Source organism: Lissotriton vulgaris, chromosome 4_1 (assembly GCF_964263255.1).
Source record: "Lissotriton vulgaris chromosome 4_1, aLisVul1.2, whole genome shotgun sequence".
NCBI classification, from domain to species: Eukaryota; Metazoa; Chordata; class Amphibia; order Caudata; family Salamandridae; genus Lissotriton; species Lissotriton vulgaris.
In genome coordinates this window covers 244,757,265-244,775,459 of record NC_141691.1, presented here as the reverse complement: position 1 = coordinate 244,775,459, position 18,195 = coordinate 244,757,265, and the positions used below count along the sequence as shown (strand labels likewise).

General features: G+C 49.7%; 1 protein-coding gene across 12 annotated transcripts in view; it reads left to right on the top strand.

Moving 5' to 3' along the window:
* MTMR1 (myotubularin related protein 1) overlaps positions 1-18,195 on the top strand; it is a 449,026-nt gene that overhangs the window by 327,298 nt on the left and 103,533 nt on the right. For all 12 annotated transcript variants that reach the window (XM_086918594.1, XM_086918596.1, XM_086918593.1 and 9 more), the window contains one exon: positions 16,395-16,487. In XM_086918594.1, coding sequence (XP_086774720.1) covers positions 16,395-16,487 — 93 coding nt within the window. The remainder of the gene's footprint in view (positions 1-16,394; positions 16,488-18,195) is intronic.

Genomic DNA, 18,195 nt, shown 5'->3' with positions numbered 1-18,195 from the left:
GGTCGTGCGCGGACGGGCGCAGACGGGCAGGACTCTGGCACGACTCCGGCGCAGGTCCGGCGCGTCCGCTGATCGCGTCCGCTGCGCGGAGCCATCACTGACTGCTTTTATAGCGCTGTCCGCCGCGTCACCAGCCCAACCCGACCCAAGATGGCCGCCAAAACCGGCTCCCTGCCCTCGGCGTCAACACTCAGCCGAGAGCAGGACCGGAGCTACAGGGAGGGGGTGAGAAAGAATGAATCCAAAGCGCTACTAAGCGCAGGAGGTATCAGAGGGTCTGAGCACACCTTTTACTCAGGTGTTCAAACAAAGTTCCAACAAATACTGTGCAAGTAAAAACAGCTATTAAAAGCAAGGGATAGATAGAGGACCTCCCGGCTTCCGCCTCAGGAGGGGGAGAGTGCGTGTAATGTCAGAAATTACCGGCTCCTTGCCACAGGCGCCTTTTGTAGCGCTGTCCGCCGCGTCACCAGCCCAACCCGACCCAAGATGGCCGTCAAAACCGACTCCCTGCCCTCGGCGTCAACACTCAGCCGAGAGCAGGACCGGAGCTACAGGGAGGGGGTGAGAAAGAATGAATCCAAAGCGCTACTAGGCGTAGGAGGTATCAGAGGGTCTGAGCACACCTTTTACTCAGGTGTTCAAACAAAGTTCCAACAAATACTGTGCAAGTAAAAACGGCTATTAAAAGCAAGGGATAGATAGAGGACCTCCCGGCTTCCGCCTCAGGAGGGGGAGAGTGCGTGTAATGTCAGAAATTACCGGCTCCTTGCCACAGGCGCCTTTTGTAGCGCTGTCCGCCGCGTCACCAGCCCAACCCGACCTGTGTGGTGTCAGTCTGTGGTGTATACTGAAGTTATTGTGTGTGTTAAGTGCAACTACCTTACACATTGCCTTGGGGATAAGCCTGTCTGCTCGTGCCAAGCTACCCAGGGGGTGAGCAGGGGTTATCTACAGTGTGTATCTCTCTACCCTGACTAGAAGTAGGGGTCCCTATTTGGTCAAAGGTACTTACCTCTGCCAACTAGAGACCCCCAGTTCTAACATTGTTGGATAGCGGTGAGGATTTTAACTGGTATTTGCACTTGTCCTACAGTGATTTTGTGTACACCACTAGTCTAGTTTAGCGCAGATCACTTCGTAAAGCATAGAAAGCATCATGTCTCAGAAGGAAGTAGGTGAAGAGGTGGAATTGGAGTTCGAGATTCACGATTTGCTCAATCAATCAATCAAAATATTTGTAGAGCGCACTACCTACCCGTGGGGTCTCAAGGCGCTTGGGGGGGGGGGGGGGGGTGTGCCGCTACTGCTCGAACAGCCAGGTCTTGAGCTTCTTCCTGAAGGAGAGGTGGTCTTGGGTCAGGCGCAGGTCGGCCGGGAGGGAGTTCCAGGTCTTGGCGGCCAGGTAGGAGAAGGACCTTCCTCCTGTGGTGGCTCTACGGATGCGTGGGACGGCGGCGAGGGCGAGGCTGGCAGATCGGAGGTGGCGTTTGGGAGCGTAGAAGTTGATGCGGTTGTTGAGGTAGCTCGGGCCTTGATCGTGGAGAGCTTTGTGTGCGTGGGTAAGGAGACGGAAGGTGATTCTCTTGTTGACCGGGAGCCAGTGCAGGTCTCTTAGGTGTCCGGAGATGTGGCTGTGTCGTGGGATGTCGAGGATGAGTCTGGCTGAGGCGTTCTGGATGCGCTGGAGTCTCTTCTGGGTCTTGGCGGTGGTTCCGGCGTAGAGTGCGTTGCCGTAGTCCAGTCGGCTGGTGACGAGGGCCTGGGTGACGGTCTTCCTGGTCTCCGTGGGGATCCACCAGAAGATCTTCCGAAGCATGCGCAGGATGTTGAAGCACGACAAGAAGGAGCTCTTGAAACAATTCTGCAAAAAGCTTGGATGTCCCATGAGGGGTAGCTCAAATAAGGAAGAGCTACAAAAAGCTTTAAGGGCCTTAGTGGGAGGCCAAACAAGCTGATCCAGAAGATGTTACTGGAGAGGGGGATGCGCAGGAGAATGGGTTTGGATCCCATGATTCACCCGTGAATAGGCCAGCTTCTAGGGCTGGCAGCGCCCACTCCAGTAGGGGCTTTTCTCCAGAGGAGCTGGAGGAGAATCAGAGGGGAAGGGCCCATGAGTTAGAGCTTTTTAAACTCAAGGCTCAAGCAGAGGAAGTTACGCCTTGACACTGAGAAAAGGGCGGAGGAGAGCAGGAACGCTCTCGCTTTGGAGGAAAAGAAACTCCAGTGGGCCCATGAGTTGAGTCTGAGGGAGCTGGATCTCAGATCTAAACAAGCAGAGTCCAGTTCCAATGGTGGCAGCGCACAGCCAGTGCAGGCGGGTAAGGTGTACATACCAAAAGATTTGGTGCAGAATTATCAGAGGGGTGAGGATATCTATGCATGGTTTAGATCCTATGAGCTTGCCTTGAAGATGAATGAAGTGCCTTGAGAAGAGTTTGGGGGCAGGTTTGTGGAAGCATTTTGAGGCCTCTGGGACGGATGTCTTGGCACCGTTAGAAGCAGCAGGTACCTTAACCTACCCCGCTATGAAGGAGGCCTTATGCCTCAGGTATGGACTTACTCCAGAACAGTACCGCCAGAAGTTTAGGAACTTCAAGAAACTTGATTCTAGTACCTGGGTGGAGTGTGTGAGTTTTTACACGCATGCACTGGAAGGTTGGATAAAGGGCAGCAAGGTAACTGATTATGTGGGGTTGTGTCACTTGATTAGTTGGGAGCACTTGAGTAGTCTATGTGTTCCAGCTGCGCCAGCATCTTTTAGATAGCAAGTTAACTGATCCCAGTGAGCTTGCTAAGGAGGCGGACCGCTGGACTAGCACCAGGGTCCACAGAGGGGTGGTAAGTACCCCAGCCAAGGGTGGACAGGGTCCCCAGCAGAAGGGTGGGGAGGACAAGGGTAACCGTAAGGAGTTCTCTAAAGGGCCCCAAAATAGTTCCCAGGAGAAAGAGTCCCAAACCCCCAAGCCTAAGAAGTCCTGGCCCCCTAAGGGCAAACAGGACAACAGAACTCAGCCTACTTGCTATGCATGTAGATAAGTGGGACACATTGCCCCTAAATGTCCCAACAAACCCCCAGCACCCACTGGTGCTCCAGCCCCAGGGCTAGCCAGTGTAGCTTTGGGAGAGGATTTGATTTCCAGTGGGGAGGAGGGATTAGCAGTGATGACCCTTGTCTCTTTAGGAGACAAAGAGATGGTCCAGGAAACCTTGCTGCCCCCTAACACTAAGAAATACAGGCAGAAGGTGACCATCAATGGGAAGGAAATAGAGGCTCTGAGAGACACCGGGGCCAGCGTGACATCTGTGAGGTGTCAGTCGGTGTCTGAAGAGCAGATCATGCCCAATGTACTCCGTCCTGTGGTGGCAGCTGACAGTAGAGTGCGCCTCTGCAAGTTGGCACGTGTTCCCTTTTAATGGGGGGGGGAGTCTTTGGTCTTTTGGAAGTTGTTGTCAGTGATGCCTTACTTGTAGACTGTCTATTAGGTAATGACCTGGAGAGTTCTCCATGGAAGGATGTAGAGCACAGAACTCATTTGGAGATGTTGTGCTTGCCTGCGTGGATCAATGTGACCACACATGCTATGGCAGCCAGTAGGGGTGATTCAGCAGAACTGGAGCCTGGAAGAAATGCCCAGGGACCTGCTAGGAGAGGAAGAGGCAGAGGGCGTGTGAAACCAACCCCCGCCGTTCCCACTGTCCAGGAAGAAGCAGAACCTGAGGGGGATGCCCTGGAACCTACAGGGGAGCAGGTGGCCGAACTGGGGGAATTACCTGAACTGACCCATTGGCAGCAAGAGGGTGGTCCTTCCAGGGAGGAATTCTGCCAAACTTAGAAGGAATGCCCTTCCCTTTTTTTTTCAAAAACCTTTATTTACCTACTAAACCTAGCACACAGCATGTAGCCTACAACCCGGAGGCTGGCAGCAAATCATAGGCAGCAAGACTGCATCATCTGGTCACACTATACACAGCCAATTAGCCGCCACCCCAGAGGTCCGGCGGCAATCAAATAATATGTAACGCAAAAATCTCCATTTTATCTACAGCTCCGCTGTTCTGAACCTGTCTTGCCCTCCTTGCGTGTAAGTATTTAGTATCTTGTCAATGATTGCTGTGCATAACGCACTGAAATGCAGGTCTAAAACAGTTCCTTGTGCGTAAAAATACAAGTTCTAACCCCAACAACCCCCCCACCCTAACTCGCCAGCTACTCTCCTTCCCGTCCCATCATCATGGAAATAGACTAACTTACCGCCCTACCTATCTCATCCCATGGAGCAACCTACACCCATTCTGTGTTCTGCTCTTTTAAAACAATCAAGTCAACATATCTCAGCTCTCTCTACAGTTCTACGTCCCTGCATAAACAAGTGGTTAGATCAAGGCTCCCGACCCCCACCCTCCCTACTTACAGAGGTTCCCACCTGCTCACTATACCTCTTTAGTTCAGTTAAATGCCCCTGTATGTCCGCCCAGTCCCCTCCTCCATCATTTCCTTGCCGTTACATGCCTCACCCTGTGCTGTCTCCTCCCGGACCCCAATGTGCGATTCCTGTCCATCACTCGCCTCACCCTGTGTTGTCTCCTCACTATCCCCTGTGTGCAAATATGTCCGATACAGACTCCAGAAATTCTTGGGCGGGCTCTTAGGTGGAAGCAGTTCACAGTAAGTTTCAGACTGTGTGCAGCAATACAGCAGATCTCTTGCCCACCTCCTCTTAGTTGGCAACGGACCCCTCATCCAACATACAGCAACCACCCGCCTGGCTATTAACAAATCTATATCCGCCAGACGTCTCAGTGCAACTGGAAGAGGCTTGGAGTAACCCAGCAGTGCCAGTGCAGGGTTAGCCGGCATCTCTATCTCATACTCCTTTCCAAAAACACTTCTTTCCAAAATTTATTAACACCTGGACAGCTCCACGCCATATGCATGAAATCTGCCTCCTGTGCATGGCAACGTTAACATTCTGCAGATTGTCGAAGCCCATATCTATGCAGTCTCTCTAGCGTGTAATAGACACGCTGCAAATATTTGAAATGGATCAGCCTATGCCTTCCGTTATGCAACAGCTTCCTCGTATTTGTACATCAGTATTTCCACATTTTGTCATCTATCTGCATTTGTAAATCGCGCTGCCACTCTATCCTAGCTTTTGAGGGATGCTGTTCCTTTTGTTGAACTCCTATCTTAAATAAGTTTGTGATCAACTTGTGAGGAGCCGCCGTTTTAATCACGTAAGTGAGTTCCGGGATCTCCAGCGGCTCTGCCAGATCCGCGCCCAATAGTTCTAATAGCGCACTGCGCACCCTGTGAAACTGAAAGCGTAGTAATAGCGTGGTCTCAACATCAGAGGAGAGAATCTGCTCCCAGGTTTTTACTACCCCGTCTAGAAATAGGTCCTCCATCTTTGCGATGCCCAGTTTATTCAGTGCACAAGTGATTCCTTTCTCTTTCAGTGGGGCAAGCCACACCGCCCATTCTATCGGCATAAGTGGGGAGTATAGCAGCACACAGTCCTTTTGCCGTAGAAGCGCATGGCACGCGTGATTCGTGGTCTTAATCGAGTCCAGTTTACCAATACTGCGGTCAGCCGGATAAAACACAGTGGTTGGTAAAGGGGTAGGGTCTGCAAACAAACGCTCAAGGATCACGTGGGGAATATCCGATTTCCTGTGTATCCACGTATATGTAGGTGAGCCGCCTGGGCGACTCTGTAATATCTTTCCATGTCAGGTGCACCTAGCCTCCCATCTCATAAGGGAGCATTAAAACTTTCCACTGGACTCTGGGCTGTTTACCGCCCCATGCGAGTTTAACAAGAACTTGAGTGAGGCTTTTGAAAAAGGCCTTGGATAGGACTACTGGGATATTATTAAACAGGAACAGGAATCTAGGTAATACCACCATCTTCATGATGGCAATCCTTCCCATTAAGGACAATGGTAGCTTGCACCATGCATCCACATCCTCGACCAACTTCGTAAATGCGACCCCGTAATTTTCCCGCACTAAAACGTCCGGGTCCGTATGGAGCTGAATCCCTAAGTACCTGACCGGTTCCGTTGTCCAGTGCAACGGGTATTCCATATCAAATTGTAATGTCACTGGTGTTTATGGGAACGCAACTGATTTGGTCCAGTTCACCTTTAGTCCTGAAAGAGCCCCAAATCTTACTACTTCTCTTAGCACTGAGGAGAGGTTCGTTTCCGGGTCTCGGACAGATAACAATGTGTCATCTGCGTATGTAGAGATACCAATCTGGTATGTTGGAAAGTTGATCCCTTCGAACCTGTGGTATTCCCTAATCGCGCATGCCAATGGTTCCGCAACTAACGCATACAATAAGGGTGATAGGGGACAGCCCTGCCTAGTACCTCCTACTTATTTCAAAAGCTTCTGTGACACGATCTCCCATTCGTAGTCTTGCTGTGGGCTTGTAATATAATGCTCCTATCATCTGCTAAAAGGGTTCCCCCAGCACCAGTTTACAGGAATGCCTTTGCCTTATTGGTGTGCGGCAGCAGGCTGCAGATCAGGCAGCAGGTCTAGGGTCCAAAGAGCATTTTGTTTACTGGGAAGATGACTTACTTTATAGTGAGCTTAAGTTCGCTGAGCCTGGTGCAGCCCGTATGCTGGTGGTACCCGAGCGCTTCAGGAACTTCCTAATGGGTCTGGCTCATGACGTGCCTCTCGCACGACATCTGGGGCAAGACAAGACCTATCACAGGCTTGTCACCCACTTTTACTGGCCCCAGATGAAGAAGCACGTCGGTGCCTTTTGTAGGTCTTGCCAAACATGTCAGGCCAGTGGCAAGAGCGGAGGGAAGTGCCTGGCACCCTCTTCAACCCTTTCCTGTGGTGAGCACCCCTTTTGAGCGGCTGGGCATCGACATCGTGGGGACCCCGGACCCCAAGACAGCCCTAGGCAACAGGTTTATCCTGGTCTTGGTGGACCATGCCACCCGGTACCTGAAGCAGTCCCTCTCAGGACAGTCACAGCCCCAGTGATGGGCTGTGCCTTAATGGGGATCTTTTCCCGAGTGGGGTTCCCCAGAGAGGTGGTCTGCGACCGGGGTACCAACTTCATCTCTAGGTACATGAAGTCTCTGTGGGAGGAGTGTGGGGTGACCTACAAGTTCACCACTCCTTACCACCCTCAAGGAAATGGGTTGGTTGAAAGGTTCAACCGCACCCTAAAAGGTATGATTATGGGCCTAGAAGAACCCATGAGACAGAAGTGGGACGTCTTGTTACTATGCCTGTTGTTTGTCTACAGGGAGGTGCCTCAGAAATCCTTAGGGTTCAGTCCATTTGAATTACTGTATGGCCACCCTGTTAGAGGACCTCTCACTCTGGTGAAAGAGGGGTGGGAGAAATCCCGTGGGAAAACCCCCCAGGATGTGTTCAGCTATGTGCTGGCCATCCGCAACCAGACAAAGCGCTTCAGGAAGCTCGCTCAAGAGAACCTGGAAGCTAGCCGGGAGGAAATGAAAAGATAGTACAACCAGAATACCACTCTGGTTGAGTTCCATCCTGGTCAGAAAGTGTGGGTGATGGCGCCGGTGGAGCCTTGTGCGCTCCGTGACAAGTGGACCGGGCCATATGAGGTGGTGGAGCGCAAAAGCGAAGTAACCTACCTGGTTAACATGAAGACTCCCAGGCAGCCCCTGAGAGTGTTGCACGTAAACCGCCTCAAACCCCACTTTGAGAGGTCTGAAGTGACTATGCTCATGGCTACAGATGCTGGAGGGGAAGAGGATAGTGATCCTCTCCCTGACCTCCTGGCAGCCAAGGAGCAGGACGGGTCAGTGGATGGTGTGGTCCTCTCGCCCACCCAGACCCCAGAGCAGCAGAGGGACTGTCGCCAGGTCTTGGGTCAGTTTGCCTCCCTGTTCTCCCTGAACCAGGTGTCACCAATTGGTGCGTCCACGATGTGGACACTGGATCTAGTCTGCCTGTGAAGCAAAAATGTTATAGGGTGGCTGACGAGGTCAGAGCCAGCATCAAGGAAGAAGTTTCCAAGAGGTTGGCACTAGGGGTAATTGAGCCCTCCAGCAGCCCCTTGGCTAGCCCAGTGGTCTTAGTGCCAAAGAAAGCTGCTACTCCCGGTGGCCCCCCAGAACTCCGGTTCTGCGTGGACTATCGTGGGCTCAATGCGGTCACCAAGACTGACGCACACCCCATCCCCAGAGCTGATGAGCTCGTGGATCAGTTGGGAGCTGCCCAGTACCTCAGCACCTTTGATTTGACTTCAGGGTACTGGCAGATTGCCTTAACTGATGGGGCCAAGGAGAGGTCCGCATTTTCAACGCCAGAGGGGCACTTCCTTTTCCGAGTCATTCCCTTTGGGTTGAAAAATGCCCCTGCCACATTCCAGAGACTGGTCAACCAGGTACTGGCCGGGCTGGAGCAATTCAGCGCCGCATACCTAGATGACATTGCTGTGTTCAGCTCCACTTGGGAGGAGCACCTGCAACACCTCTATGAAGTTGAAGGCTCTGCAAAAGGCAGGCCTCACCATCAAGGCCAGTAAGTGCCACATAGGGCAGGGATCAGTAGTGTACTTGGGACACCAATTGGGGAGCAGCCAGGTGGCGCCCCTACAGGCTAAGATTGATACCATTCTGGCTTGGGAACCCCTCAAGTCCCAGACAGAGGTGAGAGCCTGCCTAGGCCTCACCGGGTATTACAGACGGTTCGTCAAAGGATATGGCACCATTGTTGCCCCCTTGACAGAGCTAACCTCTAGAAATCAGCCCAGGAAAGTGAATTGGACGGAGGCCTGTCAAACTGCTTTTGATGCCCTGAAAACTGCCATGTGCTCAGCACCGGTGCTTAAGGCACCTGACTTTTCCAGTGAGTTCATAGTGCAGACAGACGCTTCAGAGCAAGGCGTGGGAGCAGTACTCTGACAGATCAACGACGAGGGCGGAGACCAACCTGTAGCTTTCATTAGTAGGAGGCTACTCCCCAGGGAACAGAGGTGGAGTGCGATTGAAAGGGAAGCTTTTGCTGTGGTCTGGGCTCTGAAGAAGCTGAGTCCCTACCTGTTTGGAACTCACTTCCGTGTTCAGACCGACCACAGGCCCCTCAGATGGTTAATGCAGATGAGGGGTGAGAACCCAAAACTGTTGAGGTGGTCCATCTCCCTACAGGGAATGGACTTTACGGTATAACACCGCCCTGGTACAGAACACGCCAACGCTGATGGTTTGTCCAGATTCTTCCACCTTAGTGAAGAGAACTCCCAAGAGGGTGGGTAGTTCTCTCCACTTTCAGCTGGAGGGGACACGCGTTAGACCTGACTCCCTTGGCGTGGTTTTTCCCCTATCTTTTTGCCTCTGCCTCCTGTATTTTTGATGCTGTGCTGGATTTCGTTTTTGCTGGTTTAGATGTTTTGGATACACTGCCACTGCTGATCAGTGCCAGCGTGTAAGTGCTCCCTATGGAAATTATTATATTGATTGGATGTACCTGATTGGCATATTTGTATCACCACAAAGTCCCTAGTAAAGTGCACTGGGTGTGCCAGGGCTAGTGATGACAGATGCTACTAGTGGGCCTGCAGCGCAGATTGTGCCACCCACATGAGTAGCCCTAAAATGGTGTCTGCGGCCTGCCACCGCAGTGCCTGTGTGCAGTCCGTGAACTGCCATGTCCTCCTGGTCAGTGCCCCCACTGGCTAGGCCTAACCCTTCCCTTTTTGTGCACATTGGTCACCCCTATGGAAGGCTCAAGGTACCCCCCCTGGGCAGGGTGCAGTGTATATGAAAGGTAGAGCATGTACTAGTGCAGGTAACATGCTCTGGTAGTGAACAGCAGCCATTTTGTGTGATCACTGCTGCCAGGTTATCTTGCTCCATAGACTAACATGGGGGAGGCTGGTCCCAATGGCTACCAGCCTATCTTCCCATAGGAACAAGATAGGACATAAGTGATTGATATCCCTGAACTCAGAATTTAATAACATAACACATCATTTAGGAAAGGTTGTTTTTAAATTCTGTGTTTGAGAACGGTACTTTTAGAAAGTGGCTGTTCTCTTGTCTGACCTTTCTGTGTGCCTGGACCTGCTTGTGGATTGACTGTCTGGTTTGAGGGTGACAGGGGCTGGGAAGCCCCCAGGAGGTTGCCTGCGTCAGCCTTAGGCTGAATGACTGCATCTGCAACTAGAGTGGTGGGAGGAGATAGCACCTGGGATTGAATAGGGCTGTGCCTGCCTGCCACAATGCTGGCTCCACCTCCTGCTGGGCGGCTGACGACTCTGCCCCTCACTCTGAAAAGAAGGAAGAAGCCAGGAAAACAAAGTACTCCAGCAACACTCAGAACTGGTATAGACCGGTCTCAGGGCCCACTTGCACAAAGACTTCAAAGACTTTTAGGGGTATAGGAGAAGGACCCCTGACAACAGATTTTTAGATTTCTACAATCAAGAGGAACCTCTGCCAGAAGAAGAACCGCTGAAGAAACTAAGGAAGACTGCCCTTGCTGTGTGCTCTGGGGCTGACCTGCTTTGCTGTTCAACTGAAGGAGAGAAGAAGGGGACTTCGCTGTGTGCTGGGACCCCTGCCTGCTTGAACACCAGACTTTGCAGTGTGCTGTGTCTGCAAGAATCTCCAAGGGCCTGAGAAGAGCTGGCCTCCTGTCCTGGAACCCAGTGTCAAAAGGTTCCCCAGAAACTACAAAACGCTGTGAAGATCGTGCTGTGTTTGCCCTCAGTGCGTTTTTCTATCTGCTGGCCGTGTGTGGAAATCGCCGTGCTCATCTGCACATATCTGCGGGGGACCGGAGGATCGTAGTGCCTCCTTGCGTGAGAAATCGCCCCAAAGATTGTGTGGCCTCGGGAGTGATCTACCGACCACTTGCACCCCAGAGCGGACCTTGCCGCTAATCACCGCCGCTGCCCGGGCTCAAGATCATCCCAAGAACACTGTCCCTGGTGCGGAGCTGCGGCCGAAGAAACGAAGGGGCCACGCTCTGATTTGCTGGCCGAGAGAAGCTTCCTGAGGTGCCGCGCTGTCATTGGCCGGCTGCGGGAGGCTCGTCCAGTCAGCCCGCGAGGTGATTGGGCCACAGAAGGAAGCCGCGACATCACGAAGGGCTCGTCCCGGAAGCCGCACTGCAATTGGCTGACTTCAGGGAAGCTGTGACATCACGAGGGGCCCGTCCCGAGAGCCGCAAGAGGATTGGACAATGGCAGGAGCGTCGTCCGATCACCGCCGAGGGAGCCGTGTGCATCAACCACCCCCGGCCTGCCGTCCTCGCAACCCAAAGGTAATCCGGCTCCCCGCCGCTCGTTGGATTGTCGAGAGCGGGCGGAGAGCTAGCGGGACCGGCAGAGGCCGCGTCAAGGTCTTTTCTCCGTGGAGAGACTTCCAAGTGCACACACGCTACCGGTGCTCCATTGGCATAGCGCTAGAGGCGGCGTTGAGTTATATTTCTAGCATTCACAGCCACAATTGAGATTCTTCCCCTACCTAATATTTTTAAAGACTGAGACTGAACTGTGATATCCCAAATAACTTCCTAACCCAGTGCAAGGCCTCAAGAGAGTTCATTGAGTTTGTACCTTTATTGCCTTGGTTTAATCTGCCTGAAACTAGATAAAGATATATTGCCTTGGGGATAAGCCTGTCTGCTCATGCCAAGCTACCTAGGGGGTGAGCAGGAGTTATCTACAGTGTGTATCTCTCTACCCTGACTAGAAGTAGAAGTCCCTATTTGGTCAAAGGTACTTACCTCTGCCAACTAGAGACCCCCAGTTCTAACACCAATGTAAAGCTCAGAGTTGCAGTACAACAAACGTAGCTGCAGTAGTTTTTTGCTGGCATTCACCTGGTTGAAAGGTTCATATGTGGATTCTATTTTGAATGATTTTGCTATGAACCACGAAAAAGCGCACACTGTCCAGAATACAGTGAGGATGGACAAAGCATAATTTCAACATTTGAGATGCTAACCATTAAGATGAGATTGATATTGATATGAAATTTGAGGATAACAAGAATTGTTTTTAAATATCATATGGGAAAAACAACGTTTTTACTATAATACAAGGCCTTGAATGATTCATAGGTGTGAACATAAATTATTATTTAGCAAACATCTGAACTGACAGAACCTATGGGACAACAAGGTGGAGCACTGAGGGTCACCAGACTTGAGGTTTTGATGCAAATGACCTGATTGACCAGACCCGGTCATAAATAATAGGCCCCATGGTCAGTACAGAGTTCAGTATTTTCTCCTTATTGAAGGAGGGTCTTCACACCACTGCAAGCAAGAAGAAATGATGATCATGAGTTTAACTTTTGCTAGTTACCATTCTCCTTGACCTGGAGTGGGATCAAGTCTGTAAAAAAACTCCATAATCTCTGTGGTTGAACTGCTTGGACAGAAAACCCTGCTTTCATAATTGAGCTGCAGTACTGAGTCACTGAGATGCAGAGACTGATCCCCAGTAAAGTTCAGAGTCCAGCTGTCTGAAAGGACCTAAATAGATCAGTCCTATAGACTGCTTCAGTCCTGGAGACATGAGGTCACTCCCAGCCAGCTGACCAGAAAGCACAAACTACAAAATGAGGTCATCGAGGCCCAGGGGAAGGTAATACTCTACAAACGCCTTTAAACCTGACTCTCCCTGATTTGTAAGAAGCCTGCACCCTTCTCTTTAGATGTCCTCACATTTTGAGGCAACTTTAACTACACCATCTAGCCTGTGTGTCTGTTGTGAAGATGATTCTGGAACAGTTATCATTATCATTTTAGCTCAAGCAGTTCTGGAGATATTGCCATTAAACTCTCCAATAAGGACCCCAGTGCCAACTTAGTCTCCAGCTTTGTGTTGTACTCCCAGACCTGTGGATGACCCTGCACCAAGAAAATCGTGTCAGCTGCAAGCAAGTTTTGAGTTACAGACCCTGAATCGACCATCACCAAAAGGAACTTTCAGGTGGACAGGCATCCTTACCAGCCTGGGTAGTCAAGTGGCTACTGTACTTCTTGGTTCATGTGTACAATGACCAACATTGGGCTCTACAGATTGGACTTCTGACACCTTCATGACACCGCTGAAACTTACCCAAAGGAAAATCTTTGCCCACCAAGTTTGTGGTAGGCATGATAGGACGGGTCCTGCAGATCATGGAAGTGTTTGTGTCCAACGCGGGAATCCGTATAAACTGAACCAAATCTGCAATTTACCCCTTAACATGGGGGGACCCGGGGTTGAGTGGGACTCTTCTCTGGAATGGGAACTCAGGTGACTGGAGATCAATGTGACACGTATTGGGATAGGCTCCACACCAATAATATGGGGAGGGTCCCATAAAACTATAAAAACAATGTCAAGCACTAGCGACTGCTCCCCCTAAAGATGATGGGCAGAGCAGCCCTAAAGAAAGATGATCCACTTGCCTGAATTCTTGTACGTGCTGCAGAACACTCCCTTCATGGTCCCTGATCGTTTTTTCGGGGAAGTGGATGGGGTGACAAGGGAACTCCTGTGCTATGGGGAGCCCCTAGTATAGCACTAGTGACCCTGACCAGGAAACCCCAGAATGGGGAAATCGCTGCCAAATCTAAATTTATACTACTGGGCATCTCAGCTATTGGTGACTAATGACTGGGTGTATGCAAGCCAACAGGACCAAACTCTGATGTCAGATAGAAAGGCAGTGAACCCGAAGGGATATCCACGATACCTGTATGGGGAGAACAAACAGCCGTGTGGCCCTACCCGACAGCGACAGTGGTGCGACTATGGAAAAAAGCAAAAGGCACACAAATGATGAACGGAATGTGGAACAAATCAAACATTCACCCCCAATCAAGAGATCTGGGTTAAATACTTTGTTCTTTTGCTCACCCTGCCACCCCAGTTTAAACCGAGCCATATGCAAATCAGTCTTGATCCTGCTCGTCATAAGAACAATCAGCCCAAACTGCCAAGCCAGGTCCTCCCTAGACCAGAATCAAGCATCCTGGGAACGGTTTCAGGGTATCACCCCTCATCAGCCAGGCCAGCTTGAATCCAGTGGCACACTGAGCCCGGGGCCCATATCTAGCATACCCTGCGCACTTAGGACAAGAAAGCACAAGACACACAAATGATGGATGGAATGCGGAACAAACCAAACATTCACCCCCAGCCAAGAGATCTGGGTTAAACCCATTGTTCATTTGCTCACCATGCCACCCCAATTTAGACTCAACCATATGCAAATCAGTTTTGACCCTGCTCCTCATGGGAACAATCCAACCCGAACTGCCAAGTCAGGTCTTCCCTGGACCAGAATCAAGCATCCTATGGAAAAAGGCAAAATTAGCCACGGGGTGGGGATTAAAGCTGACACTGGAAACACCACTTTGGGAGCCTTACGTATTGAAAGACCTACCACACATAGAGGGGTACAAGAAAAGGGACAAACTGGGCATCTCCAATATAGGGGATGTCTGGGAAGATGGAGAAGTAATGCCATTCCAGGACTTCCAGATGCAATATGGTTTGGCAGGCAGCCATATCTCTCGGTACATGCGGATAAGGCATATATTAAGGGCCCGTACCAGCAGACTGGAAGAAAACTGTTCAAAATGAAAGGGCTGGGGGCACCCTTGCACAAACACGCTGTGTCACACTTAGACACCACACTATTTAACAATAGATCCCCCTTCACAGAACTCAGGACTAGCTAGGAGCATGACTTTGGGAGACTTGATGAGGATGCCTACCCAGAAGCGTGTGGTTACCCTAGGGAAATGGCGATCCGTGCAGACTTAAGTTGTTACAGTTAAACATTTTCCATAGGGCATACTATACTAGAAAACGGCTATTGGCGGTTGGCAAGATAGAGAATGACAGATGTTGCAGAGTTTGCGGACAACATGGTACTCAATTGGACTGCCCTTCCTTACATGAGTATTGGGACACAATCATCAAAACAATATTGAGAGAGCTGGACATAATCTGCAATTGGGGAACAGAGGTGACTCCAATGGCCGAGGCCTGGAGATTGAACTTAGAATGGTGTATGCAACAAGGAAAACTGGTCTGCAAGTCACGAGACGCCGACCAGAAACACAAGGAGTTGGGTCTGTAGGACACCTCAAGGATGAAGCAGTAGTATAGGAATCCAATGGCTGGTTCCAGGCTTGACAATGGGGGGAGGGATTGTTGGATTGATTGCCTGGACTCTGGCCGAGTGGAGTGATACCTTGGGGTGTGCAGGAAGGAGTAGGAATCCATTGTTACGGGCAGCGCAAGAACATGTAATTGATGTTTGAATCTGTTTTTTTATAATGGGGACCTGGCTGAGGGTGGGTCGTTCAATGGAGTTTGCAGTCTCGTCTTTACTGTTTTATTTGTTGGCTTTCAAACGAATAAAAAACGTTTAAAAGTTTGTGGTAGGCACTTCTTTCTCTGGTCTTAAGGTTTCATATTAGGTACGTAGAAACTAAATTACTACATTCGGAAACCTAATTAAAACATCCATGGAATTAAAACACCAACTAAATCCAAAGACTGTTCATCTTAGCGTTTGAAATGTCTCTTTCAAACTGTTAGTGTATTTTGGTCCACCATTGTTGAAGATGATCTTTAATTGTTTGCTTTGGATGCACTAAAGAACCTTGCAGGAACATTATGAATATCTTCCTTGGGCAAATATGGGCCATAACCCTCAATGTTCACTTTAACCATAGCGTGAAGTGGTTGGCAGCTATATTACTGTCTGGGGTCAGATCTCTGGCTAGGACGATGCTAGCAACTCATCTTTGTTTATACTTCTTAATTTTGCGTGTAGTGTTTTATGCTTTTGTATATTAAAAAGTTAAGAACTGACACTGAACATCGGCCTTAGCTACTGTACGATTCGTTATGTACTTATTTTTTTACCTACTTATTATCATGTCATTCTTGACTGTTTCCTGTTTTAGTAAACATAGGAATAATTAACAAACATTCTTGACTGATTCTCGGTCAGCCACGGAGGAAAAAAATTCGGTGAACACGGCGTTATTGTGCCATTGTTTTACTTCTTAAAGCTGTGTAGTTATCATCTGGATACGTTTAATATTTGTGTTCTAATGAAGTACTAGTTCAGGGGATATTTATCAATCCGAAAAGGCCCTTTAAAAAACTCTTGTGTCCCTTGTTGGCTGATTTTCTACCCCGGGCAGCGTGGTGAGGTGCGGGCGGTCGCCCCTTGTGGGGTGCTAAAGAAAAGTGACATTCACTTTAGTTTTCGTCAACAGTGAATCAATAGATTCCTTTAGTAATCACGATCCATGAAAGTTTGATGACAGATTTGCACCTTTATAAATAAAGGCATTGTGTGTTTTCATTTATTTTTATGTCTCGAAAGTAACACGCAGACCTGCTCCTTTTCAGAGAGTGGGCCACGGGGATGACAACCACGCGGATGCAGACAGGTCGCCCATTTTTCTACAGTTCATCGACTGCGTGTGGCAAATGACAAAGCAGGTAAGATGCTCAGTGATTTGGGAATTTTTGCTCTTTTGCTGGAGAAGTCACGCATTGAACGATCATGCATTGGTGTCTACTTATTTAAGCACGTGTATGCTGGTTTTATCTCTATTCTGCTGCTGTCTTAAAAACATAAGATTCGATGGTAATATACTTTTTATGCATGTGTAACTAACAAATACTATGCAATTGATAGGCCTATTTTCAATACGTTCTGGACCAATTTTTAACCCATATATGACATTGGCATGAGAGAATAATGAACGTGTTTGTGAGTGACACTAACCCCATTTCCGAGGAAAAGTGTTTGTGACAATTCTGCTAAATACCCTTTTGAGAAATTCTTTAGAACTTTTTGAAAATAAAACATGTTCTAATATCTGCTCTTTGTGTTTTTCATGATTGCAGAAAGAAAACTAAGAGTGTGACAAACAAGCATTAGTAAACGACATTGTAACCTAGAAAGTTGAGAAAATGTAGGCAGGCCTGCCAAGTATCACGCAACGGATGTGACTCTCACTCATTTCAGTCTCTCTGCTCTGTACCAGCCACGCTAAATTAACTGTCAGTGCCAGACTGCTAGCCCGCGCCGGCGCCAGCCTGTGACACTTGCTAGAGCTAATGTTTGTGCACTGACTGCTGCTGCTACAATGTCTCTAGCTCTGCTGAAATTCCCGCCTGCTACGCGGACGCGCTGAGTCACTCACAGTCCTGTGCCCATTCAGACACCATAACCTGCAGCGGGTGGGGCCTGGACTCGGCAGTGGTTGCGTACTGGCTGTGGCGGGCTGTGGTGTGACCTCACGTCCTGGTTGTGAAAGGAAGTGACGTTGGATTGGTCGGAATTTAAGCGGGCTGGAGTTTGGTGTGCTGCGCGCCGGTAGGCACATGAATTAAGTAGTGTGCGGTGCTGCGCATAGTTTACTGGTGTTGGGCGCACAGGCAGGCAGACTGTCTAACTAGTGCATGGATCCGATTTTAACTTTGCTGCCGGCTCAGCCTATCCGTAGTGAGCACCAGCATTGATGCCTAAAGGAAACTTTCTGGGTGCCCGCCCTTGAAAGTAGCGCCATGAGGATTGTGCCGACTATTGTGTAGTTACATTAGGCTCACAGGATGTGGTCCGTAAGACTGGAGGATTTACTGCTGCTGTGGAGGACGACACAGAACGACGCAAGAGAGAACCCTAACTTTGCTGTGTCTCCTTGCCCTAAGAAATGATTTCAGTGTCACAGTAAGCTCTTACATTTAGGGGGATCGGTCACGGTGCTGTGGAGGCCTCTCTGGCTGAACAGCATGCAAAAATGAAGTGTCACTGCCGGCCAGTCAGGAGGAATAATAAACACTTCTAAGCAAAAACAGGTCGCTGCTTGGCAGGGTCCAACGACATCTGTTCAGGTAACCTCTTTAACTGCTGCCTGCTGAAGAGTTTAGGCCCATAACGAAACCAAGCGGCGAAGCGCTCAGTATGGAGCATACACTCCCCAGCAGTCAGGTGAGTCATTCATGCATTCTGGGTCTAAGACTGTACTGTAGAGGTGATCTCTGCAGCATTTGCTTATTAATACTAGATCGCAATGCCAGTTAGTGCACACCATTCATTTCAGACTGAGCCTGGCAGTTTATTTTTTACACACAGGACAAATTGCATTGATGTTGTAACTGCGATATATTGTCAGGCAATTTCCAGCGCAGAATAGCTGTA